This window comes from Corvus kubaryi, unplaced genomic scaffold (assembly GCF_017639235.1).
Source record: "Corvus kubaryi isolate FWS band 111438036 unplaced genomic scaffold, C.kubaryi_AGA036_p1.0 71, whole genome shotgun sequence".
NCBI classification, from domain to species: domain Eukaryota; kingdom Metazoa; phylum Chordata; class Aves; order Passeriformes; family Corvidae; genus Corvus; species Corvus kubaryi.
Window position 1 is genome coordinate 9,325,504 of NW_024582059.1, and position 26,556 is coordinate 9,352,059.

Below are 26,556 nucleotides of genomic sequence, written 5' to 3' on the forward strand. Positions count from 1 at the left end.
CTGAGGTCCGGTCTTTTTCTTTCTGAGCTTGTTATCTTTCTCTGTCTCTTCTTAAACCCATGCTTTATTCTTCCTGGCTCTCACTTGCAGGAAGAAGAAATGGAGGAGTTTGGGGTAAGTGGTTGGAGACAACACACACAGACATTCATTCTTCCTTTACCATTTGCATTGTTTCCTACTTGCTACCTTTAATTTTCTGGTGCTTTGACATTTTTTCTTTTGTTAACCCTTTTTTACTGACAATACATTTTAATCTAGGAGTGCTTTTGATTTGAGATTAAAACACAGAACCTGTAAATTATTTTTAAGTGGTCGTAGGTAGAAGTGGGGTGTTCTCCCCCACCTCCAAATTAAGTTGCTAAAGGAAGTGACTTTCAGTCAAAGAGAAATTACAAAATGACAAGGTTGCAACAGCTGAAAATAGCTGTTAATTTCCTTATACCTATTAAGCAATTATCACAATCAAATACAAAAGTTAAAACTTACAGTATCTGCTTGACTAACTTACTTTCATATTACAATTAGCCATCATTTTTACCTTAACAATTCAGGACCAATGCATAGCTTTCATATAGGTATACATACATTGAAATGTGCATGACATTTATTTCATCATGAACTAGCTGATCATTTTATTTAACAAAAGTGTCTTCAGTCTTGCAAGTTACAAAGAAGTTCTATTCTGTGAAACTGAGCTCTCCATTTTGTATACAGTCTGATTTAAAACATAGAAGGCTTTCAAAATGCCTCCTTTATATGTATTTGAATTTGAACCTCAGCTATAGTCTTCTGTCAGCACTGCCTTACTGCATGAGCTTTTCCTATTGCTCCAGTCCTCTCAGTAGATGGCTTATGTGAGAGAGCTACCTTGAATGCTTTTCTAGATGTGTGAAGTGTTACTGCCTTGTTGGAGCAGAATAGGTTAAAATATCTGTGCCATTAAAATAGTGCCTGTAACCAAGTTAAAAGATTTCCTGGCCCTCATCTTTCTGTCTTTTATAGCTGTTTGACTGACTGGAATGAGGCATGTAAGCTTTGACCGTAGACTGACATTCATGCAATCTTTTGCACGTTTCACATTTATCAGGTGATACCATGTTGGACTAAGTCATACCTTTGCTCTCTTTCGTCCCCCTCCTGTCCCCTTCACTCCAGGTCTCTCAGCCAGGGCAGTACCAATGCAGCTGTGCTGGATGTTGCACAAACAGGGGGGCATAAAAAGCGGGTCCGTCGCAGCTCCTTTCTTAACGCTAAAAAGCTCTATGAAGATGCTCAGATGGCACGGAAAGTAAAGCAGTATCTCTCAAACTTGGATCTGGAAATGGATGAAGAGAGCCTCCAGACACTCTCTCTGCAGTGTGAGCCAGCCACCAACACATGTGAGCATTGTCATTTGTTGTGGATTTCAAGAAAACTCTTCAGTATAACTGTTTCTAGTCCAATGAAGCAATTGGGAACAGTAACTAGACAATGAAGTAGAAAATTATTTGTCTAGTCATTTTCAAGTACTAAACGTCTATGATTCCTAAGGAAATAATCTTGTGGATTAACAGGATAGAGACACAGTATTTATACAGGTGATAAGGCTTTAAGATGATGTCCCACTGGAAGTGTACAATGGCTTTTTTAGATTTGTCTGTACAAAAGGTATGGAGGAGTCAGAAATTTTTCTATATTTCTGATGTACTGAGGTGATTAGTGTGAATAGCGATATGGTTGTTCTGAGGGAGCAGGGGATTTTCTTATGTCCAGGCATTCCAGAGATGCCTAGAGGGCTGTACCTCCGGCAGCAGAGTGGGACCTTATTCTGGATATCCATTTTGTTTTGATTTTAGGAAATGCTGTATCCTGTGCCCTTCCCTTTCTGCAGGGTAGCGAAAACTAGTAATTATGTGTCTGTTCTGAATCACTTGTAGTCCTTATGATACCCCAGTATAACTTCTGGTCATGCTTTTGGTAACAGTGGTTGTTTATCAGAGCTTTATTTTGAGAAGGGAAACAATCATTGGTAATGTACATCTTTTAAATGGAGTTAAATCTCCCCGTCTTTTCATCTTCATCTTTTCTGTCCAAACATACCGTGCTGCATTAAGTGTATTTGAGTATTTGAGCACCTTTTAATTGTTAATCAGAGGGTTTTGCGCTGCTCAGACTAAAACACCATCGTGTTTTTAGCTAGTAGTCATTCATTGTTTTGTCCCTTTTCTTTCAAAGTGCCGAAGAACACAGGAGACAAGCGATCTGGGAAGTCTGAAACGTCACCAGTGGCTCCCCGGGCAGGCATCCAGCAGAAAGTGCAGCAGCAGCAACAGCATAAAGTAAACCAAGCATTGCAGGTCCCGGCCGTGTCTCTTTATCCCTCTCGCAAGAAAGTGCCAGTCAAAGACCTCCCACCATTTGGTAGGTGGAACAGGGAAGAATTTGGTTTAATATTCTGAAGTTTGTTTGCCTATGTCAGGAAGACATTTTTAATCAGATAAAGTTCACACTTCTATTTCTGGTAGTATGATATGCAGGTTGTGCCTGTTCGTGCAGTGTCTAGGCATAGTTCCCTTCTCTAGAAATGGAAAAAAGGAAATTTAGGGAAAGCATCCTGTCAATTTAATCAGTATAAGTATTTACCTGTTAGTAGCAGCTGGAAGGAATAAATGTTTCTCACTGTTTGACTTGGATCTTGCCTTAACTTTTCTAGAGGAATTAGGGACATGGAGTTCTTGAGATGCCTCAGAAGTTTTGGTGTCTCTTCACAAGTTGAATTTTTAAGGTGAAATTCAGGCCTGCTCAAGTTGGCAGTCCTGTTAGAAATGTGGGTCTGAACTTTCACGTTGACAGTTGTCCCTTTGGATTCTACTCCCTTCTGCTTTTTTATGGTTGTTACTCAGATGTTGCTGCCTCCATATTCCACAGAAAGGTACCAGACTATAGGAATTTTTTCTACCCTGATTTCCAAATCTGTCCCAACATGTGTACAAAATGTGTATGCATTGTTAACAAACCCCTTAAATCACAAGTATGGTAATATCCCTAGTAAGGATATGTAACATAACTGGCCCTTCCTTTTTCATGATGGTTATTGCGCAAGAGCTTAATTCTGATTTCACTCATATTGGTTTTCCTCGTGCACTGCTAAGACTGCAACAAAGCATTAGAAGCAGCAAAATGAGCAAGAAACAATTCAATATTCATCTAGATCTTGTTGATTTTACCATTAAATTTTAATCTTAAAAGGACTTTGAAGTTCCGTAGACTACATGTTTTGCTCATAGTGGCAAAGTTTCTGAAAACTGACTAGGTTATGCTGATCAGGCAGCTGTAAATTATTGATAGCAGGATTGTGATCCAACAGATCAAAGATGAAGTCCACAAATGCTTGGAAATAACCTCTACCACAAACATTGGCAAAACTGTCAGAGAAACTCTGTCTTCACTTATAAGGCTGTCCCAGAGTGGATTTTTGAGGGGAGGGGAAGAGAAAGATGGATGAATGTGGCCTGGGAAAAGCAATTCTTGATGCCCTAGATCTTTACATCATGCATCATCTTCAGGATGTTTTTACTCTTTGGTTTCCCAAAATAAGCTGGTGCAGAGATAGTTCTCAAAAATGAAAGAGAGAAAGGCAGCTGCAGGATGGCCTTGTTTCGTGAGCCTAATCCTTATTAATTTTCTTTCCAGCTTTCTTTGACCTTCTAAGCTACTCTGAATAGAAAAGAAACAGGAGAGCAGTTTGAATTCTTACTATATAAATCTTCACTAACCAGTGAGAGGGTGTGTGTCTGTATTTTAGCTAATTTTAGTTCAAGTTTCTCAGTAACCATTCCTATGCATATCCTCAATTGTATATTGTATAAGCAGTATTCTGCAACATCAAGTCTTCATTGTGTTTTCTGTGGCAAAGTATTTATCTTAAGTGGCCAGAATGAAAGACCATCTGCACTAATATGCAGAAATAAAGCACTGTATTTTAAACAGGAATAGGTTTAAACATTTTGCTTCATTTAAGCTGGTGTCAGGAACTCAGGAATATACCGGAAAAAAATGTAGCTTTTTCTTCATGTGGGGTGTCTGCTTTATAAATGCATTGTGAAACATAAGGATGTATTTATACTGGACTTTACATCTGCCTACTTTAATTCTTACTTAAAGGCATTAACTCCCCACAAGCTTTAAAGAAAATCCTTTCATTATCAGAAGAAGGAAGTTTGGATCGTCACAAGAAAGCATCTGAAGACACTGTCTCAAGTGCATCTTCGCAGCTGTCTTCTCCTCCTACTTCACCACAGAGCTCTCCAAGGAAAGGTAGTAGATGTTCGATATTTCTCATCCTGTTTCTTGGAGCTTGTGGACTTTGGAAGCTTCTGAGAGAGAATTTGGACGCAGTACTGCCGCTCCTATTTTTGTCACATGTGGTCAGCAAGAGGGCAGGAAATGTAGTGCAGAGTGGGATACATGAAAGGTAGCTGTGAACCTGATTTCAAGGGGACTTGAAAGGCCTCTGGTTATCAAAATCCAGAAAAGATTGCCTGGTATGATACAGGGTTTGATGCAGTAGGTCACTCTCACTGCAGCTGCTTCTGACAAAATATATTCCTATGATCAGTGTTTCCTGCCTTCAGTGAGAGGATGTGCAGGTTGAATCTTAAAATCTTTGTACAGCATTGACCACACCGGTCTATCAGAGGAATTATTTGCTGTGTCATGCATCTGAATGGGATGTGACTTATGTATGACAGAAAGGCTTAAGATATTTGGAATTCAAATCAGAATATTTAATATTGTAATTTATGTTTTATACTACAGAATATTTTAGTAGGAGCCTGATTATTTAAACCATGTGTATGAATTTTTGAGGAATGGTATTATACATTGGAGCTTTCTTGACCAAGATCTTTATAAGTGATTTCATAGAGTTATTTTTTAAAATGAAATTAGGACTTATATGGGAATTTTTTAAAAACTTGTTTGTTTGTTTGTTTGTTTGTTTGTTTTCATGGTAGTTCTGGCTATGAATTGACAAAACAGAGTATGGAGGCATTGTCCTGTAGTTTAAACAACACAAAAGACACTTTGGAAGTATGATAGCCTAGATGTATTGCATGTGACTTGTAAGTTACTATCTTTTCAGAATAGCATAAAAGTTCAGTTTAACAGTTACATAATATAGCATTATGGTAAAATATACACTGGGGTTGAAGTGACTTCTATAGAAGTGTTACTTACTAAGGTCAGATGGAGGAGGAGAATATGTAGAGGATGTATCATCTTGAGTCCTTGTAAGCTGTCATCATTATTTCTCCCAAATACTACATTAGCAAAGAGTGAGCTTATATAAATATGATCAGGCCTATATATTTTTTGAAAAAGGAATTGGAATTCTGTACTTGACTCAGTGTGAAGAGCATTTTATTTTTGCAAAAAGCAAATCATAAACATGATTAAAAAAAAAATCCTTGGTTTGATGGTTACATGAAGCTAATGATACGTTCTTTCAGATAAAAATGACAACATTAATTCCATGTTCTCAGCAAGTGAATTGGGGTAGATCAATTGAAGTAATTTTGACACTTATGAGTAGAGTGAAAGCAAAAAATGAAACCTGTGGTGATTTGTGGATGTGTTGTTTAATGATCTTTAACTTAGCTGGCAAGAACATTCAGCACAATTTGTTTAAGACTGAAACAAAAGCTGAATTTGCTTCTGTGACATGGTTTGCAGATTTTATCTGAGTCTGGCTGTGTCAGAGCTGTCTACCTCCAAATTTCACCATAATTCTGGTAATATGGAATTTGGAATTTATCACAAAGATAACTTGAAATCCTGCCCTTCTCTCAGACAAGATATGTACTAAGCAGTCAGCCCAGGCATCTAGGTTTCATGTATCTCTTCATCTCTGAAGTGTAACTTTGCAGAACAGACACTGTGTGAGAGAGTCTCTGGGATTACTTCAAGCAGTAACCCCAACCAGAGCATCTCTTTCCTTCCAGTCTTGGAGGCAGTGTTTATGCACAGGCAGATTTTGAGAAGTAGCATTTCATAATGTGAGGATACAAGTAAGATGATGAATTTGAAAAAAATTTAGGGGAGGAGGGTGGAGTAGAAGGAAGGAGAACAGTTGGTTTGTAAATGAGTAGTACATGTTCCCACAATCCTAAACCTCTGATTAAGATACCGAAGACAGTGTCACAGTTTTGCTGTGTATCTTTATCTTTTGCAGTGCTGTGTAAATGTAATTGTAGCTTTGTTTCACTGCCAGTTTTATTGCAGTATTGCCAGCTGCCTGATGAGAACTGAGCAGGCATCTTGGAGAGTCTGATTAACGTGATGTTCCCTTTGCAGGCTACACTTTGGCTCCAAGCAGCACCGTGGATAACTTTTCCGATTCTGGTCACAGTGAAATTTCTTCTAGATCTAGTATTGTCAGCAATTCCTCTTTTGACTCTATGCCAGTCTCCCTGCATGATGAGAGGAGACAGAGGCATTCTGTCAGCATCGTGGAGACAAATCTTGGTGTGGGAAGGATTGATAGAAGAATCATGATTGAACCAGATCAATACAGCTTAGGGTAAGGATTTTATTTGTGCTTATTTATGTTATACTTTCATATAATGTCTATGTGGCATGTATATTTGTCCGTGTAAACTCCCATGTGTCTCTCAAATTTTTTTTCTCCTCTGCTCTTAAAAAACTGCTGCTTCAGTGCTGCATTTTGTGATAATGCTCCATTCCTGCCAAGAAAAGGTTTTGCACTCCTGAGTGTGTGGTGAGGTCTACAGCAATAAGACCTTAACCTCAGTAGATGTTACCATCTGAGCATTTCTGTGGTGCTGTAGGTTATCCACTCTGTGGCAGACTATTACCCTAGCCTGCTTTCTCCATGGGAAATTAACTGAATTAGATGAGATATTCATGCAATTATTCAGTGATCAAACTGAGAACAGAAATAGCTAGCAATTTTCCAGTCTGCTTCATGGAAAAGTGCGTATTTGTCTAACTCCAAAATATTTTACTCCCAAATATCTCTTCTAGTCAACAATAATTGGAAGCTAAAATTCACATTATGCTGCTGGTTTTCTAGTAATTTTCTAGGTAATTAACTTCTGTAATGGTAGGGAAGCTAGTGCTGTGAGGAGTTCTCAGAATCTCTAGCAGTGAGCCTTGGTGTGAAAATAATTGGAGTTCTGGCTCCTGTTTTGTCTCCACTTACTTTTTTTTTTTTTTTTTTTTTGGAGCTGTTATTTGGATGCTTCAGTCCTCTGAATGGTTTCTGGGGTTTTAATCCTGCAGGGTCTGTGAATGGCAGACCTGTTCCAAAACTGCTGTACTTGAGCTTTGGGAATCACAGGCTATGCAAACTCTTTAATCAGATGTCTTAAACATTTGGAAGAGGAGGGTTGCAGTCTGCATAGGAAGGTGCCCTGGAAGAACAAGTCCCAGGAGCCTGGATATCTGCTGAGCAAAAGTGACACTTAGTCAGTTTTCTCTGCTGCTGTGTAAGGGATCGTGTCAGGCTCACTTAATCGTTGAAAGGCTACAGAAAACATACTTGCTCTACGAAGTAGCATGTGTTTCTAAAAATAAGGTTAAAATACATTTCCATTTGCAGGAAATGTTGGAAAGTTAGCTTTCACAGTTTCCTAAACAGAAGAAAAATCTGAAAAGCTGAAATCTAAACCTGAATATCAGCCAGCTCCTGCTAAATTCTCTTTCTAGCTTTTGAACTATTTGCTTAGCAAGGCTGGAAAAGCAGTAGGATAAGCCTGTGTGTTCCCCTGTATGTGTGTCAGTGTGGTTTGCCTGTCTTAAAGGGCTTTTGCAAAGTTAAGATTTTACCTTTTGAAATTACTCTGCTGAAATGAAAGGCTTCAGCAAGTTACCTATCCAGGTTTGTTTGTTTGTGTTTGTTTTTGTTTTATTGAGGATGTACTTGAAAGAAAAGTGTTATATTCTCAAAATCGAATTAGCCATTAATGCAATATAAAGTGCATCAAAACCTTCAATCATAGAATCAAAGAATGGTTTGGGTGGAAAGGGACCTTTAAAATGTCATAAAGGTTACCTAATCCAACCCACCAGTATGTTTTGCTTTTCTTTGATTGTTGAACTCTTTGTGTGTCTTGTTCATGATTTCCAATTCCAACACTGGGTTTTTTGTCCCCCTCATCAATGTGTATCCAGCTCATATGCACCACTGTCAGAGACCAGAGGCCTGTATGCTGGAGCAACTGTACTTTCTTCTCCTAGTACAGAAGAGCTGTCACAGGACCAGGGGGACAGAGCTTCGCTCGACGCAGCTGACAGCGGCCGTGGGAGCTGGACTTCTTGTTCGAGTGGTTCTCATGATAACATCCAGACAATCCAGCACCAGAGAAGCTGGGAGACTCTACCTTTTGGACATGCTCACTTTGATAGTTCAGGCGATGGGGCAGGACTGTGGGCCTCAGGCGGCCACATGGACCAGCTGATGTTCCCTGACCATGGCACAAAGTATGGCAGGCAAAGTCAAGGCAGGGAGGGCCTTGATCAAGCACAGTCCAGAGCAAGTTGGGCATCTTCCACAGGATATTGGGGAGAGGACTCCGAGGGTGATACAGGTACCATAAAGCGGAGGGGTGGGAAGGATGTTTCGATTGAAGCTGAAACCAATAGCATAACATCTGTACCAGCAGAGGAGACAAAGCCAGCTCCTGTGCCCACTCACACAGCAGCAGCATCAAGTAGTACAAAGGGCCTTGTTGGTAAGTTAAGTTTCATTTATCATGAAGTGTTTTAATTCATTTGCTTAAGTTTTTTCATATTGTTCTGCATTTCTTTTGTCTGGTTTGATTTTTTTTTTTTTTTTAATTTTTAAAGCAAAACTGAACATATTGTAGTCTCTCTTAAATTTTTCCCTTTAACTATGTGTTTATTGCTCAGGAAAATATCATTTATTGTTGATTCTCAGTTCTGGCAGTGCCTTTGTGTTTCAAGAAAGCCTGCCATACATCAAAAAACTAGCTCAACTGCTGGACAGTATTTTGAGAGGTTGATGTATTTAGATGTCTGTTCTGAAATGTGAATTTCTCATCACAGTAAGGCTCCATAGGCTATATTTAGAAATCTTAACAAATGTGGCCTGATTTTTATAGAAGCGTTTTACTTTATACCCTTGTATGACTTGTCTGATAATTGTGAATATTCCTTACTTCTGAAAATGGGATCCCTTTGTGTTTAAATACCAACTGAAATGTTTCTGCAGAAAGTGAAGAGGTTTCAAAGAAGTTAGAGCTGAAATATATTTCTATGCATTCAGTAATGGAAAGATCAGATAATATATAAATTAGCATGAAGGTGTCTTTTGCAGAGCTTAACATTTTTATCATATTGTTCCTTCTATGCATCCCAATCTGTGGGCCATCCAATACCTCTGCATTTTTGTCTCTTTTCTTCCTTTCATTCCCCCTCACTTTACCTTTTGTCAGAGTAATATGAAGAACTGTCTAAAAGCCATTTTTTGCTGACACAGCTGAATGTCTGCCAGATTGAGGTCATGCTGAGACCACTGTGATAAACTGCTTTTCCATTTTCTGCCCAAGTATATTGCTTAGCAGTGGTCTTTTGCCTCAAAGCTTGGGTGCAGATCTAAATCCCTGGACTATGAAGAGGAAGAAGCTGTACAGATTCATGCTAATCTCTAATTTTACTCTTTGATACCCTTGGTTTCCTCCAGAATGTGTAACAGGTGTGCTTCCAAACAAAATTAAGTTATCCAGCTGTTATTCCTTTTTCACCTCTCTCTCTCTTGATGCCCTCAGGCCTCACTTGGGGTGCCAAGATCTGTCTTGGTTTGAAAGACAGGTGTCTGCTAAGGAAGGCAGAAGCCTCCCTTGGAATGGCAGATGCAACCCCCTTCCCTCCGAGTTGTTATAATTTTGAAATCAAGGGGGCTTTTAGGCAAAGATATGGGAAATAGGAATAACAGTTCTTTACTATTATATATCTATATGTGTATAACCAGTCAAACAAACAGTAATAACTATGGCAGTAACAGCAAACAATCACAAACCCAGTCCCAGCCTTCTCGGCTGTCGGGCCCTTTCCCCTCGGGTGCAGTTCCGCTCGCAGCCGGCAGGGGCGCTGGTGGCTCCCGGTGAGCAGGGCAGGTGCGATGGTTCCCCCGTGGCTGCAGGGGGCGCTCCGGAGCGAGCTTGGGGAGCACGCGGCACCGGTGCCCTGGGATCCCGGGGAGGGATGGGACAAAGGCTTCACAAACCCCTGGGCAGCCGATCCCGGGGTCCGGCCGGACCCTCGGGAACAGCAGGCTGGAGCGGCAGGCTGGAACAGCAGGGACGAGCACAAATCCCGGATGGCAGATGAGGTGTATCCAAACGGGGAACACCCCGGAGGTCTGGGCAGGCAGGGTGAGCAGGGCTACAACGTAGTGAAGGCTCGAAGCAGCGGCGGGGCAGGGCGGCCACGGCCCGGCTCCAAGCGGGACAGGGAAGGCGGGCTTGGGATCCCAGTGTTTCTCCAGCAGAAAGAAAAGAGGCCATAGAAAAAACAGCTTCCTGTCTCTCTCTGGACACCGAGACCCAACTGCCCAAACCCCTAGGTGAAACAAAAAAAGCAGCCAGGTCCTTTGTTTTCCTTAATTATTCAGCCATTTGTTCCCCTAGCAGCATGTATAGGGGAAAAAGTCCTTTAACAGAAAAAAAAAAACCTAGGACTAAACTAAAACCCCAACACCCTACATTTTTAGAGACTTGAAAGAACATGAAGGAGACCTGGAAATTCAAACCAACAGATTCCATGCCCTTTACTACTATTAGCTAACTGTCCTGCAAATGTAACTCTGTGTATCACTGTCCAACAGAAACCGCTGGTTTACCTAGTTCTTTTGCACTGAATAGACATTGGTTTCTTGAAGTATTTCAATAGATTTTTTTCTACAGTAGAGTTTTTCTATAGAATTTCTTCTGATTTTCAGAAATCTTTGAATAAAAGTTTCTCAGAAACTTCTTCATGCTGCTTTACTCAGTTAAAACAGTTTGTCCAAGCAAAATACTTAGACTATTGGAAACTACTTGGTTTTGTTGTAATAACAAGGATTTATTTTTATTCTGTAAAAACTTGCATCCAAGTAGCACCAGTCCATTTTAAGCTTGTACTGTCCTTTCAGTCAAATCATGCTGCCTAATGCAGGGTGGTGTTATCATCACCACTTATGCAAGAATATACAGTGTATGACAGGCTATGGAAAGTAAATTGTCTGTGTCCATGGTTTTTCCTGCTGTATTTGTAAGGTTTGTCATTAAAGTGGTAATGTGTTAAAGGGCTGGGCCCATAATAAGTGTTCAGTATCAAAGTCCCAGCTGACTTCTCTAAGTGCTTTGAAACAGACACTCTTGCCTATCTGTCCCTGCAGATGCTTAGCATTCTTAACTGTTGTTTTTTCCCTCAAAGTTCTCTCCAAGAGAGAACTTGTCAGTATGCCCAGAGCTAAGCCTTGTTCAGGTAAACAGTTACGTCTTAGTGAGATCCACAAGCTAGGTGGTGGTCTTTCCATCTCCTAGATAAAATCATATTCAGTCATTGTTCTTACAGGAATACTTTCAGTTTTAATTTTGCAGAGAATACAACCGTAGGGGCTGTGGGCAGTAGTGCATACAAATAGTATTATGATGAAGCCCACCTCTCTTCCTTACCTCTTGGAATTATACCTCTTGTAGTTTATGCCTCATTAAGTAGTAAGATTTGTAGGAAGAAAATAATGTATCAGATGCATTTCTTTTTTCCTCTTCAAGATGCTAAAAACGAAAGAGTGAGCTCTTGGATGCGAAGCCCATCTTCAGAATTAAGATAACCGCGCATTTGGGGAGATGCCAAAATTCCTGATGTTTGCTACTTCTGTGGACTCTAGAGTCTTCCATATAACTTTGATCACTGTACATTTTTTTTCTATAAAATTGATGGAACAGCTTCAGTTGCAAAGTTTGAACAAATTCCCCATGTAATTTGGTGAATTTTGTTAGACTAATGCTTCACTACTGGAAGAGTAGCTACACCCTCCGTGTATGTTGTGTACTTTCTTGATTGATTTATTTTTCACAAGCTCTTTGTCTAGCATATGATAATTAACCTTTGTCATTCAGATTTTCTCTTCCTGGGCTGTTGATTTGGTTGATACTTATTTAGCTTTTAGCTGTTTATTTTCCTTTGAGCAGTGTTACTTGTCCTATCTCTTATAATCATCCGTTGCTTTTCCTGCAGCACGAAAAGAGGGTCGATATCGGGAACCACCTCCAACTCCTCCTGGTTATGTAGGAATTCCTATTGCTGAGTTTGCAGAAGGTGGCTCCCATCCAACCAGGAAGCCTCCAGACTACAACATAGCACTTCAGAGGTCTAGAATGGTGGCACGGACATGTGAGACTCATGGGACAACAACTCCACAGCAGCAGTCGCACGGCCACTCAACTGGCAGGCCTGTGAACAAACCTCAGTGGCATAAACCAAATGAGTCAGATCCACGTCTTGCTCACTATCCGTCTCAAGGGTTTTCCACAGAGGAAGATGGTAAATTTCTCATTGTTACATTTTGAGTGTGCTGCTTGCAAAACGGACAGTGCTTTCACAGACACAAAGCAAATTGCACAAATCTTGCCATAATTTGAACTCTATTTCATTTCAAAACTCGCTATTTGTTAACTTTTTGGAAGGGAAGGAATTCAGTTCATCCTGAATATAGTTTAAAATTTGGAACATAGGTCCACCTGAATCTTGAACAACCAAGCAGCTGGCTTAGGCAGCTTCTCTGAAGGTGCCTGTGTTCACCTTGTACAGCCCTGCCTGCCATGGTTTTCCGCATTAACCACGTATTTAGTGATCAAAAAAGTATCCTGGTCTACAGAATGCTTGCCCATCCACCCCATAGAGCTTGCCCATCATGGCTCAGGTATATTTGGATAGTCGCTCACATTCTACCTGAAACTCTTTACACTGTGGACACTGAGTCTTCCAGCTATTTCACATGATGAGCCCACTGCTCTCTTGCTACCTTGTTGGTCCAAGTGTGTCTACATCTTTATGCTTTTGTTCAACAGTGATGTTTTTCTATGGAGAGCAAGTGTAGCTGGATTGCGCCTTTAGATCCTCAAAATTTAGGTGGGGTGGTGCCAAAATCACACACTTGAATGAATGCTTGTTTTGCTTAATGATAGACTAAGATTCCCCTTCTCCCTCTAGCTGCTTAGTTGCTAAGGTTTAGGTGGAGGATGAACTTTGCAGTTGAACGTGATGGGGAAAAAAATGGAGTCCACCTTAACTGAATTGCCTCAAACTTTGAGAATTACCATGACTAAGAATTTTAATTGTTTCTACTAGTGATGACTAAACTGAAAATATATTTAGGGAAAAATGTCAAATGCCTTTCTGAAGCTGTTAGATAGATATCTAGGAGTATCTGTTGTGCTCCTTGGGGTGAAGAACTGCATCTAGCTCAGTTAAAGCAATTGTCTTATTTTCTTCAAGATCAAAATTCCAAAGGAATAAGTCACATGAGACTTGAAATGTACTGAAATTTAGATTGTTTTAAAGTATGTATACTTATAGAATGAAATGGGAAACACATGAGCACAATACATACAGTTGTTGTATGCACAGCTTGTTTCATTCAGTAGCAGTCTTGTTCTTTATGAACTAAATTCTATTTTCCCTTATCCTATTATGTTTGCAGAAGATGAACAAGTCTCTGCTGTCTAAGACTTGGGCTTTTCTGGATCCAGAGTGAGCCACCTTAAAGGAGAGCACAAGAAGACGTCCCTAGAATAGGAGCCTTGGAACTATGATTAAAGGATGGTGGACCTATTTGCCTCCTTCCCTGCCTTAAAGCAGCATGGGGCTTCTTCCTCTGCCCCTCCCCCTTCTGTCCCCTCTCCCCTTGCATGTGAAATACTGTGAAGAAATCGCCCTGGCACTTTTCAAACTGTGTTGCTTGAAATGCACAGTGCAGCAATCTCCAAGCTACCACTGTCGCTGTCTGCCACATCACACAGTATCATTCCAAATTCCAAGATCATCACATCAGGATGATTAACTCTGGCTGCACTTCCCAATGCCTGGAAGGGTTTTTTTAAATCTTCCTTTTAGATTTTAATCACAATCCTAGCACTTAGTCTCATTGGGATAATGAGATAAGTTAGTTGTCAAACTACATTTGGCCTTTAACCTACAAAGAGAAAATTCTTTGAGATCCTTCAAGGAGGCAGTGCTTATTTGCTTGTTTACAATGCCTTTGTTACAGTTTTGTATGTTTGCATTTGGGAGATCAAATAGTGCATCTGAATAGTAATTACAGTATTATTTCACACCTGTGAGTAGGGTTGCCAGCCTGAGCTCCTGGAAGAATATTGCTATCACATGGCTGAGCAGGGCAGAAAGGAAGGCAGAGGTTACAGGATGCAGCCTTTCCTTGACCACCTGGCTTTGCTCTTAATGTGCCCCACCCTGGAATCTTCATGAGTTTGTAAATGTTAATGTTAATGGCATCCTCATCCGGATCTGGTGTAAATGCAGAAACACATTGCTTGTAACTGGTCAGTGACGGAAGAGGACACTGTGTGTGTCATACCTGTGCCTTGTGGAATACAGGATGGCATGCTAAAAAAAAGTGTCCCATTGTAGTAAGACAGATGGCAACCCCACCTTTAAGTTATATACTTTTTTTTTAAAAACTATAGTAGTTATATTAAAATAAAAATTAACTGGATAACACTGCAGTGAAGGCAAGTTGGGATGTCACAGCTCATGTCAGCTGTTAACACTGATCTAATAACCTCCATCTATTGACTTCGACATTAGGGGATAATTGAGCCTTTAAGTAAAAAAAAAAAAAAAAAAAATAAAAGAACACAGTTAGATTTGCCAGTCTTTGCAATGCAGAAATAGTCACAACTGTTAATGGCTTCATGGAACACTGCATGTGTAGAGAAGGCCAATGTGTAGCAACCACCTGCTCACAGCTGCTATTAACCCTATAATGACTGAAATGACCCTCCCCTCTATTTTTGTGTTGTTTTTGCACAGACTCCGGAGAAGTGAAGGCTGCCAATCCGAGTAGTACTCAAATGTGAGGAACTGCTGGTCTTGGATTTTTTTTTTTTTTTCCCCATTGAACTCAGCTGATCATATTGATCAGTAGATAAACGTAAATAGCTTCAACTTTTAAAGATCAAAATGCAGTGTTTTTTCACTGTATCAAACAAATGTCAGTGCTTTATTTAATTCTCTCTCCTGTAATCATAGCTTTTGTCTCTTTGCTTATATATCACATTGTCAATTATGCATTTGTAATTTTACATGTAGTATGCATTATTTGCCAGTTTTATTCTCAAGGCTATGGACCTCATGTGCATATAGAAATACAAAATCCTAGCTCTATCACAAGTTGCACAAATGTTATATAAGCATTAAGTAATTGTAGACCATAGGACTGCTAATCTCAGTTCGCTCTGTGATGTCAAGTGCAGAATGTACAATTAACTGGTGATTTCCTCATACTTTTGATACTACTTGTACCTGTATGTCTTTTAGAAAGACATTGGTGGAGTCTGTATCCTTTTGTATTTTTAATACAATAATTGTACATATTGGTTATATTTTTGTTGAAAATGGTAGAAATGTACTATGTTTATGCTTCTACATCCAGTTTGTACGAAGCTGGAAAATAAATAAATATAACATTAATGAAGTCCATATTGATTCTTATGCATTTTACATGTTCCACATACTTGAACAAATTTATGAAAAAATTTTACTTCTCTGTGTATTAATATTAAAGGGACATTGCCAAGTGATGTGGGCAAACCACTGGTGTGGAGTTTTTCTTAATATACAGTTGTGCTGCTGATAATTTTTGAAAATTTGGGTGTGTGTACTGCTGAATGAGAATGACTGATACTATGAGCATCCCCAGCAGAAACATTTGAGATGCTAAAAAAGGTATGGCCTTAGGTGTATGTAGAATGTAAACAGTTTTAAAGGTGGGATTGTGTTGATTTTATATTCTGAATGGTGTAAAAGTAAGGAATACATGTTTTAACATTTGGGTAGGGAGAAGTATGGAAAGTCATCCATTTGAGTTTTTACCGAACAAGGTATTTCAAATTATAAAAATCACCCATTAGCATCCCCAGTAATAAAAGCTGATGTTAATTCAATGTTAAATCTGTAGATTTTATTTTTTCCCCAGAGGTTAGATTCTTTATTTCCAATGGTATGCAGATGACTGGGTTAAAATGGTACTGCTAAAGCCATTACAGCCGTATCATATTTAGCTTTGAAATACCTGGCAGGTGGCATTTCCAAGTCTAAAATTAGTTCAATGCAAAGAGAAGCAACAAAATGCTGTCTAGATTTAAGTCTTCCTAACATAGCTCTAGAAATGATCCTCACTTAAAATTGTAAGAAAGCTAAAAATCACTGAAAGTATAGGATTTGTAAACATTGTGTTTTTATTGCTGTAATCTCTAGCACTGTAAGGAAAGAAATTATGCAGATTGAGATTTTTGTGGTGTGAGTGGAACTACTGTCTGTGAACCTGTGGCTAATACTTGTTGGGTACATTTCGACAAGCTAAAGATTACCATTGCTTTTGACATTAGTAGAATGAACACACATTTTTATATATTTTACCTGTGAGATTGTCCTCAAGTAGTACTAAAGGCAGAGTGATAAGCACGTAATTCCTCTTATCAACTTGTGAGGTGTTTGCACACTTGTCAGTTTTTTCTTATATGCTTGATGTATTATTGAATTAGGCAGCACTCCCAATCCTCCTGTTTCTGCCTCCTTACTGCAATTAGTATTTTTAGAACACATTATGTATAGACATCCTCAACACAGCATCCAATACAGATAGCTTAATTCATTGTGGACTGGCTGATAAATAACACTTCACACAGCAACTGACTCAACAGAAATAAAGGTCTTGGTGTGACTTCTGAAACAGGTTTGGTAGTTGTAGAACATGTAATAAGAACTTTGTACTTACTGAGTGGATGCAGCAAGATGTGGACAAGTAAATACCAGTTACTGGGATTTAGTGTTGCATTCACCAAAATGGAACAGAGCACTGAAATCTAAGGATTTTTTTGTTTGTTTGTTTGAAGAAATGTCATTCCATTATCTGTATTCTTTTACAGCTCTTTTTTTTTACTGAAACTTACTGAGGCAGAGGCTAATCCTGTATGCAGTCCATTGCACTTTGGAGTCAGCAGGAATCTGTAAAAGCTGCAGTATTGATGGTACTGCTTTAATGGATTCATCTTGGTCATTTGGAGAAGCATGCATGTTTTACATCTCTAAATCTGAGACTCAAATATTTGGTCAACTTAAGGCGAGGAACAGGTTTTGTTTTAAAATGGAAACAAAACCAAAAGCCCTCTATTTTCTTCAAGACTAGTAGGAAATGCAATAAATTTCCAGGCTGTCTCATATGGATTGTTGCATAGTTGAAACAAAATCAACTCTGGAGAATTCAAGTAATGATTTAATTGCAAATATTAATATTTATGTATTCCTTGATATGGGATGAAACATTAAAAATACTTCTGTGAATAAAGCCTATGTAGCGGCAACAGCCTCTCTAACATAAATTAAATAACATAGATTTATTGAGCAAAATATGAACATTGTTAAAATTAGTCTGAAAACTTACCCTCTCAGGAGACAGCAGCCATCTGAGATGATTAGTATAATTTTGGTCTCCCCTATCTCTAGATTGTCGTTTAAGTAAGCTTTATAGTCTTGTGTCTGAAAATAGCATGCTTTGAGAGAAGGCTGGGAGTGAAAGTAGGTTTATTGCTGAGGTAAGGTGGAATCTGTTACTTTCTGTTTTCCATTGAAAATGTGATAAATTAAAATTTAGAGTTTTTGCTAGAATATGAAAACTTTTAAAGCTCTCTCTTGCTTATGTGTGGTGAGTGTGTAGGAATGAGTTGAAAGTATTCAACTACTAGCAACCATCAACAGCATAATCTTAAACTATTCTAATTTGATTTTCCTGGGATTAAATTTATACAGTGGCACTCTACACACCTACACACAGACTGCATTCTCTGTAGTGAAATGAGTCTTGGCTGTGTCAAACTCAAGTTTGTGTTAAATAGAAGTGCTGGCTTCTCCTTAAGAGGAGACTTGTAGCTCCCTCAGCTTTTTACTTGGTGGCTCGATATGCTCAGTCTTCTGTTTCTGTTTGGAGAACTAATTTGGATTTTATTTCTTTATTCGGTGCATCCTTAAAGGCATAGTTTTGGCCTAGGTAGTCTAACGTCTGAAAGGAGCATTATTTTCTTTGCAGCACTGTTGCCCTTGCTGGCAATGAAATCCTTTATGTGTGACTATAAAGCCATTATATATATATATATATATATATAAGCATTTTATATGTGTGTGTATGTATAGAAAAAACCCTGTTGTATACCACTGCAGCATCCACTTTTTTAGCTAGGATGTCTCCACTGGAAAAGAAGCCAGTGCAGCATTATTTAAAGGCATTTGAGGGGTAAAGTTTGACAGTCTTTTTTCAGTGAAATTAGCACTGGAGTAGTGATACTCAAAATGCTTTCTCGGTCGCTACCAAACTGTTTCGACATGCAGTTGTTATCTTCTGATACAGTTCCAGGAAAAAATTGCCATTTGTGCCAGGGTCAGTAGCTGTGGCAGAGATAAATTCCTTAGGTGCTGTTAGGTGCTGTGTTCAATACGTTTTGGGGCTTTTCTCACAGCTAGAGAAATATGAGTGGTTTTTAACTAGTTTTACTGAGTTTTATGTAGCAAGTAAGATGATCTGAATTGTGGCTTTCTAACAGAAGGTAGGCCATGAGGCCCAGGATGGCTTTTCTGCCTTGGTGTCTTTGGTCAGAATCCAAGTAAAACACAGGAAATTGCACTGATAAAAAGCAGCCTTCCACACTGAGGCCCTGCTTCCAACATCAGCGTAGAACTGGATTTGTTCTGGTTTGACAGTCCCAGGAACCCTCATATGGCCTTGATACGCGTTTTGCTCCTAAGAAGAGATAATGCTGTTGCTGCATTTCTTACTTGGGAGACTGATCCATTACTCTCGTTGTCAAAAGATAACGGGCTTCCATATGCTGGTTTATATGTGTATGTGATTTTTGCATTAAACATTCTTTAGGCTGAGCAGCTCTCTTCCCTTCTCCTTCCTTATACCTGTACCTTACAGTGGCCATATGGTCTTCCTGTCCATGCTGCCAGGATTAAGTCAAACTCAAGTGGGACAGGTAGAATGGAAACATCTGTATACACTCGGCATCTTGTGCAGTTTGGGGTTTTTTGTTGTGTTTATTTGGTTGCTTCTGTTTTTTTTCTTTTAATGTAGATGTGTAAAACTACTGCTTAAAATGAAGCATGATCTGCATCTTAATCTCAATTTCATTCTACTTTTGTCGCTGTGATTATCACGTTATCACATTCTCCTCTTACAGCATTCTGATCTATCTCTTGTCGGTCCCTTCCAACGCTGTATTCTCAACCATTTGTGCTATGATGATTATTGTTCGTTATTAAATGAATAATCTGATCATCAAGAACTCCAGCAGTAGTCCCTCTCCAAACTGATGCTTCCGTCTCTTACAGCACATAGTTTATTTCCTCCTGTGCAGGTAGGTGGTTTATTTTACTCAATATTGCCTCTACCTTGCGTTTTATTCCTTCCTGTATTTTATCCAGGATCTATAAACAGTTTTTTTATTTTGAGATGTGTTCTCAAGGTTTTATTAGGTCAGACTGATGACTTGTTTGTTCCCCCCACATTTCTTATATGTTTGTAATGCTTCTGTCATCTGATGTAGCTCCTCATGTGACAGCTTCATCCGGTCTTGTTATTCAGTCTGTGGTAGCAAACACTAGCTCTTTCAAAACTAGTAGCTATAGGAGGTAGGTAGATGAATTATTCCCGAGCTCTGCTCTTTTTTGGCCATATAGTGGCACTGCGGCCTCGTTTTGATTTTGAGGTATTTATTCAGTCGAAGAATCTTTGGCTTTTTTGGGTTAATGAAAGAGTCTAATTTCAGATTGGCTTCTGTCCATTTTGATTTTCTTCTCCACTCTCCAATATACTAATTTGTCAATCTTTGTTTCCTTTGCTTATTTTGGTTTGAGTTAGAGGACAGAGTCTAGGTTTTCCTGGTCACACAAAAGATTTGGTTTGGTTTTATTTCTTCCCCTTGCTGATGACACACATTCTGGACAGTGTTTGTGTTTTGGGTAACCTTTGAAATTAGTGAATATTTCACTCTAAGTAATGTTAGCTGAGAACTTGGCTGAAGAATATTATTCAGGTTCTGGGCTCTGAGAAGGTCTGTGCCTTCTTGGTAGAGGAGAAAAAGAAAACCTGTGAAATGCAGCTTCCCAGGAAACCTGGGGTCCTGTTTCCTGTAGCTCCCTGAGAGGAGGTAGTAGCAGTGCAATGTTTAGGCTGAACAGCCCTGAAACTCATAGAAGGCTTTCTGTCATTAAGGCTGATCATAAAAGTTTCTAAAGAATATTGAATTTTGTTTTATGTTCAATTAATGCTGGCAAGATGGCTGAGCTTCCTGAAATCTTGCATGCTATGCCTTGGTCCATGTGAAGTTCAACTGGCAAGTCAGTCACTGTATTTATGAAAAGCTCATACAAAGACTTCACTGAAATTCATGTTCATATGGCTTACGTATTTATTGCTCTTGAATATGATTCAACAATTCATTCATTTTTAAGTGCTTTGTTGACTAAGAAAGGGTGCACTTTGCTGCTTCTCCTCTTCCCAGCACATACGTGCTTTTCCTCTTTCTCATGCCTCCCTTGTTGTTCTTTAGATGCATAATTCTCCCTCCCTGTTAACCTCTTCCTGTTGCTTATATTAGCATCTTTCTCACGCAGCTTCTCTTTGCTCCTTTGTAGAACAAAGCACCACCCATTTCCTTCCTCCCCAAGTGTGTTTTGTATGCAGTCCTCAGAAACAATGGAAGGAGGCAGCACTTCAGTGCTCAGAAGGCTTGAAAGGAGTGTACCCAGACAGGACAAACTCAGACTCCAGTTCTTTGTCTGCATGCACACAGCCCTTTTCTCAACTGCTGCCTGAAAGCTGGACTGTTCATGTTTCCGTGTAGTGCCCATATATATTCATAGCATAACTCTCACATTCTTATGATCTGATGAATACAAAACTTTTGGGTTTTTATGTGCTGAAGTCTTTGTCAGATAGAAGTGGAGTGTGGCTCAGGACCAGTGAAGGGAGTTGGGGAGGTGGGGGAACCGAGGGAGCAGCTGTGGTTCTGGCCCGATTTCTCAAATGCAAGCAGTAATTTTACAAGGCAGAGGGGTCTGTTGTGTAATTGAAAGGGTCTATTTTGTCTCACTATTATTTTTTTTAAATCACATTTTTGCTGCTTTTTTGTTTAACCAGTATGCATTCTCTATAAAAGCATGCTTTTTTACAAAATACTGTTGAAGACCTGTACAGGACTGAACTACCTCCATGTTGTGTATCACAGGCTTCCCAGGGAAGTGGGCACAGCACCAAGCCTGCCAGAGTTCAAGAAGTGTTTGGACAACACTCTCAGGCACATGGCGTGACTCTTAGGGCTGTGCTGTGCAGGATCAGGAGTTGAACTTGGATGATCATAGTGGTTCCAATCCAGCTTAGAATATTCCGTGATTACATTTGGTTGGTTGGGATGTCTCCATTCTGGCACTTGCTCTTCAAGCAGCTGGTTTTCCAGAGTGGTGTGCTGTGGGGTATGTCCAGCCCCCGCCCTGGAGGGACATCTGCTGAGATAAGGAGAGTGCTTAACCTTCCAGCAGGACTCCCTGGAAAGGCAACCACTTTGCAGCTACAGCGAGAAGAAGACAACAGACCCAGAATCCTCTGGGAGACCCTATGCAGATCCTTTGTAACCCATTGGCCTTTACCCTCTGGCACCCACCCCCTGTATCCCTATAAAGCGAGCCCCCTGCTCCTGTGAGGGAGACAGAAGCTTGTCCCTGGCCCCCCTTCGCTGGGTGCAGACTAATAAAGCTGCCTGGTGTGGAACAGCTACATGAGCCTCTCGTCTCTCCCTGGTCTGGCCTGGAGGCTGCCCTGCAGAGCTGAGCTGAAATCACGAGCTGACAATCACTAAAGAGCTGACAGCTTCTGCACGGGCCGTCCTAGCCAGCAGCTGAGGGAAGACACCGGGCCCTGGGAAGACGATCTCTTTTGGGACCATCTCTCTGGACCGGTCACATCTTCCTGGGTCAGAGCTACTGACCCCACATCAGCTGCCTTAGTGTGCATAGGCATTTTTTTTTGGTGTAGTTTTGTGTTTTGCTCGTTTAATACTTTTTACGGAAACTGGCATGTCACACATTTAATGTCTTTGAAGACTCCTTGGATCTTCTGTAATTCACTGAAGATTGTGTCTAGTTCATTGTTGCTTACACTGCAGAGCTACCTGGGTTAAGGAGTCAATTGGATACATCCTACTTCTTAAGTGGGATGTAACACTGCCGTTTCAGGTAGAATGCAGCAGTTTGCAAATTCTGATACTTTCTGAGTAGCTGGAGTAACATCTTTAGGCGGTTAGTATCACCCTTTCCCAGTAAGGAATTGGACTAAGGCTTTGCAGAGGTCAGCAAGTGTCCTGTAGGTACTATTACCAATTTGCCAATTTTAATTACACTTTTCCAGACATTTCAGGCAGGTATTTGAAGGTTATGATTATACCTTCCTTCATGTTATCTTTGCACTAGGGACATGAAAATGTTATCACTTGTGGACAAAGCTTCCTTAAGGGCCTGTTTGAATATCTGGTGGAGTCACTGTGTACAAATATAATTTTCAAAATGTCAGTCCACTTGCAGAGAGCAAGTTACTCTATTCAGTCAAGTGACACTGTCTGTAACTGTCACTAAGAGTATGAGGTGATTAAGTGTTTGTTTAAATCACCTGGATCTGGTGCAGACATTATTTTGGTGTCTTTGCAACTACTAGTCTTGGATTTAAGTTTCTAATTTCAGCCTTTGTTTTGCAGGATTTGTTTATAATTTGAGGGCAACGAGTTCTTCCTGAAGTAGGTGTGGCACACTGCATCTTTTTAAATCTTTGCTGCCCTTTAAGCTGCTGGGATGTCACACTGCATCGTTTGTTCTTAGTACTTTTTTTTGGTTTGTTTTTTGTTCACCTAAGTATTGTTTGAATTTTTCATTTCAGCTTTAGGGTCATTGAGGTTTCTGAATTTGCATTTTAACTAAAATCATGAATTCAGTGGTGTTTGTGTAGCATCTGCAGTGTCAGCCTTTATTCCTTTCATACTTGTAAGCTTGTCCTTGGTTCCAGTGTTGTCCTGATGATTGTGACCTCATAATTTTAATAGCTTTGGCTGAAATTCTGCTTTCAACTTCTGTATACTGCTAAAGAAGTCTGTGCAGCTGAATGTATTTGCTGCCTCCTGATGTGCTGGTGCTGTTCCTCTTTGCATCTGCTGCTAGTCTGAATGTCACAAGCAATTTAATTTCCTCGTGTTGAAGTGCACTAATGCTGTATGCACAAGCTGCACTTGACACCTAAGATGGACTTTTCTTGGACATAGTTTTATTTGCAGCAGTCAGTGTCTTTGGACAACAAACAGACATTTTCTCTTGAGGTTGCATCTCAGTATCAGACAGATGGCTGTGAAAGAAAATGTTGATCCTGTCCTAGCTCGTACTGTTAGAATTCTTAATTCTTCGTGCAATTCACAGGTGCCTGAGGAGCTTTCTCATGGCAGCCTGTACTGTAATGTTAACTTGCTGATTATTTTCTTAAAACAATCTTCCATGCTGTGTACTGGTTGTCCTGATAAGATGTTCCTAAAGGAATCATTTTTGTGGTTGGGAAATGGAGTAGCCCAGATTTGCAACTGTTTCTGCTGCAGATACATGATAAGCCTTCCTTAGTCCAATTGGCAAAAACTGGAAGTAAGAAGTGCATAGTTATCTAGGTATGTAGTTGGCATTCTCAACACTTTATATTGTGGAGTGAATAAATTGCTTATTTCTAAACAGTGGAAAACCAATAATGCTGTGGTTTTTAAAAATAGATTTCTACAAGCAAAAGTTATACTCCTTTGTAATAGGATAATCTGCCTTTAATTCCCCGCTCCTGCTCTCTGATATTGCAACTGTATTATCCAGTGTTTTAGTTCTAACACAGATTATGCTGTAGACCTGCATCATATTTTCTTCTAGTGAGGCATCCCAATGGCTTCATGATTTGCTACATAATTTCATCACAGTAGAAGTCCCAGTTCAGTTTATTCTGGTGTGACTGGAGCACTGAGCTGAGAGGGTCCTGCCCTCAGACCTGATGGGCATTTATGAAAGTTGCCATTTGGTATGGGTCACGCCAAAAAGGCATTGTGGTTGAAGCAGGAGATTCTGCATATTTCTGACGCTCTGAAAGTGTGCATAAATAACAGGCACACATAAATAAATGGGAAGAATGCAAATTGCTGACCCACTGAAAGCGGTCACGTCCCCCCTTCATCCAAATGAGCTGCTTGACAGTAGTTCAAGCTCCTGCGGCATGATGGGCTGAAGGCTCTCTTGTGGGCTGTCCCACTTCCAGTGTCTTGTTGGATCCCTGCCTGCCTTGTGTCCTTGTGGAGACAAGGGCATAAAGCTGACTTAGCTAGCGATCAGTGGTGTTCTTTTGATTATTCACCTAGGATAGTCAAGTAAATTGCTGTTGCTGCTGTTTGGAGTTTCAGGGTTTACATTAATGTTTTATACATTATTTTACTGCACTTCTTCTGTCTTCAGCTATATATCTTGCAGTCTTTGTCAATTTAGCCTATACCAATATTTGTTTCCCATATAAGCTTTCACTGCACTGTACGAGCACAATCTGTCCTTCATTCCAGTCCCTCCTCGCTGTTTACCTTCATTTACTACACCCAATTTGTATGCTTAATTTAGACTGGAGACCCTGTGAGAAAGGCAGTATGCATTTATAAAATAATATCAGTGGATAACTCTTGGCTTTTTTCTTTCTCAAAGCACACTCTGCATTGTCAAGGTTACAAAAAAAAAAAAAAAAAAGCCCAGTTCTCTGCAGATTTCTTAAATTATAGATGCACACTTAAATAGTTTAAAAAACACTGCTTGCTCTGTGAAGGTCACCTTCTTTCTGAAATATTATTTTATAAATGAAATGTGCTGGGATTTTAGAAACATGGAATTGGCCAGATGTACCCAATCAATACCTTTCACAGAACTGCTAAAAATACGTACTTGTGGAATACTGCATGTTGATGACATAGCATTTGTTCTTATTAGAATAAATTGGATTTTTCAAAGATGGGAGTTCAGTTAAGGTTATTGACCTCCTCATAGATACTTAAGAAAGAAAAATAGTGATAAAATGACTAAGACTGATATTGGTATAGTGGTCTGGAGAATTTGAACTAATTGAATGCTTACTCCAATCCTCAACTTTTGCCCAGCACAAAAAATGATCTTAGAACTTCCAGCTTTTTTTTTTTTTGGCATATTTCATTCCAAAAAGAAAAATGTACAAGGAAGAGGGTTAGTCCAAACAATGGAACAGACATCATGATAATCTGACCGTCACTCAGTAATCTTTATGTATACTCAGATTCTGGACAAAAAACAAGCATGCAGAACATGTGTAATACACACAAAATCTTGAATGCAGTTGCTTTTGCAAGACAGGGTGACAGCAGTTCTTTCACTGGCCATTAGTGCTAGAAACATCAGTCAGGTGAGATTAGATATTTTTAGTTTATATGTATCATTTCTTGTCATAAATGAGTGATAAAATTAATTCAAACTAATACAAAGAACAAAATACAATTCAGAAAATAAGGTATAAAAATAATATGAGAAAATTACCACTTAAAATTATGTCATGAGAATTAATACCTGAAGAAAACAATTCTGAAATCTTGTTCTTTAAAATCAAATGACCTGTATTCATAATAGTAACTTACATTTTTTAGTTGACAGGCTGATTCTGGCTGCTGGTCATTATTTTGTGCTGGTTTTGGGTTTCCCTTTCATCTAAGATATGGTAAGTAATAAGCCATCTACATGTATTTATAGATGAGTAGGGTGCTGGGGCAAACAAGGCTTGAGGCAAGCACAGGATGTTTGGCATGTTTATGGTCTCCTTTGACTGTAATGTACAGTGCAGGTGTTGCCAAGGCCTATTCCCCTGGGATCCAGGTGAAGGACGACATCAGGAAACTTCCCAACCTTGGACTGCTACCTATTACTGCTGTTCCATGTGGGTGGTGATGGAGCTGCAATGTGTAGTCCAAGGGAAATCAAAAGAGATGTCAGGGCCTTGGGATGGTTGGTAATGGGATCTGGAGCACAGGTGGTTCTTTCCTCTATCTTTCCAGTTTCAGGCAGCTACATGAGGTGAAACAGACAGGATCTACCACTAAGACATGGTTCCACAGCTGGTGCTACTGAGAGTTTTGGATTTTTCGATAATGGGATAGTGTACACAGCACCAGGCACCCTGGTGTCAGATGG

At 39.7% G+C, this 26,556-nt stretch overlaps 1 protein-coding gene across 15 annotated transcripts in view; it reads left to right on the forward strand.

Annotated features, from left to right (window-relative positions):
- Positions 1-15,837, forward strand: part of RAPGEF2 (Rap guanine nucleotide exchange factor 2) — a 186,520-nt gene extending 170,683 nt beyond the window's left edge. For 11 of the 15 annotated variants that reach the window (XM_042049455.1, XM_042049457.1, XM_042049458.1 and 8 more), the window contains 8 exons: positions 91-114; positions 1,156-1,379; positions 2,215-2,400; positions 4,144-4,296; positions 6,334-6,559; positions 8,173-8,732; positions 12,244-12,549; positions 13,709-15,837. In XM_042049455.1, coding sequence (XP_041905389.1) covers positions 91-114; positions 1,156-1,379; positions 2,215-2,400; positions 4,144-4,296; positions 6,334-6,559; positions 8,173-8,732; positions 12,244-12,549; positions 13,709-13,734 — 1,705 coding nt within the window. In that variant the 3' untranslated portion in view covers positions 13,735-15,837. The remainder of the gene's footprint in view (positions 1-90; positions 115-1,155; positions 1,380-2,214; positions 2,401-4,143; positions 4,297-6,333; positions 6,560-8,172; positions 8,733-12,243; positions 12,550-13,708) is intronic. The other 4 variants (XM_042049451.1, XM_042049454.1, XM_042049453.1 and 1 more) reach the window with 3 other exon arrangements.
- Positions 15,838-26,556: the final 10,719 nt, after the last annotated feature.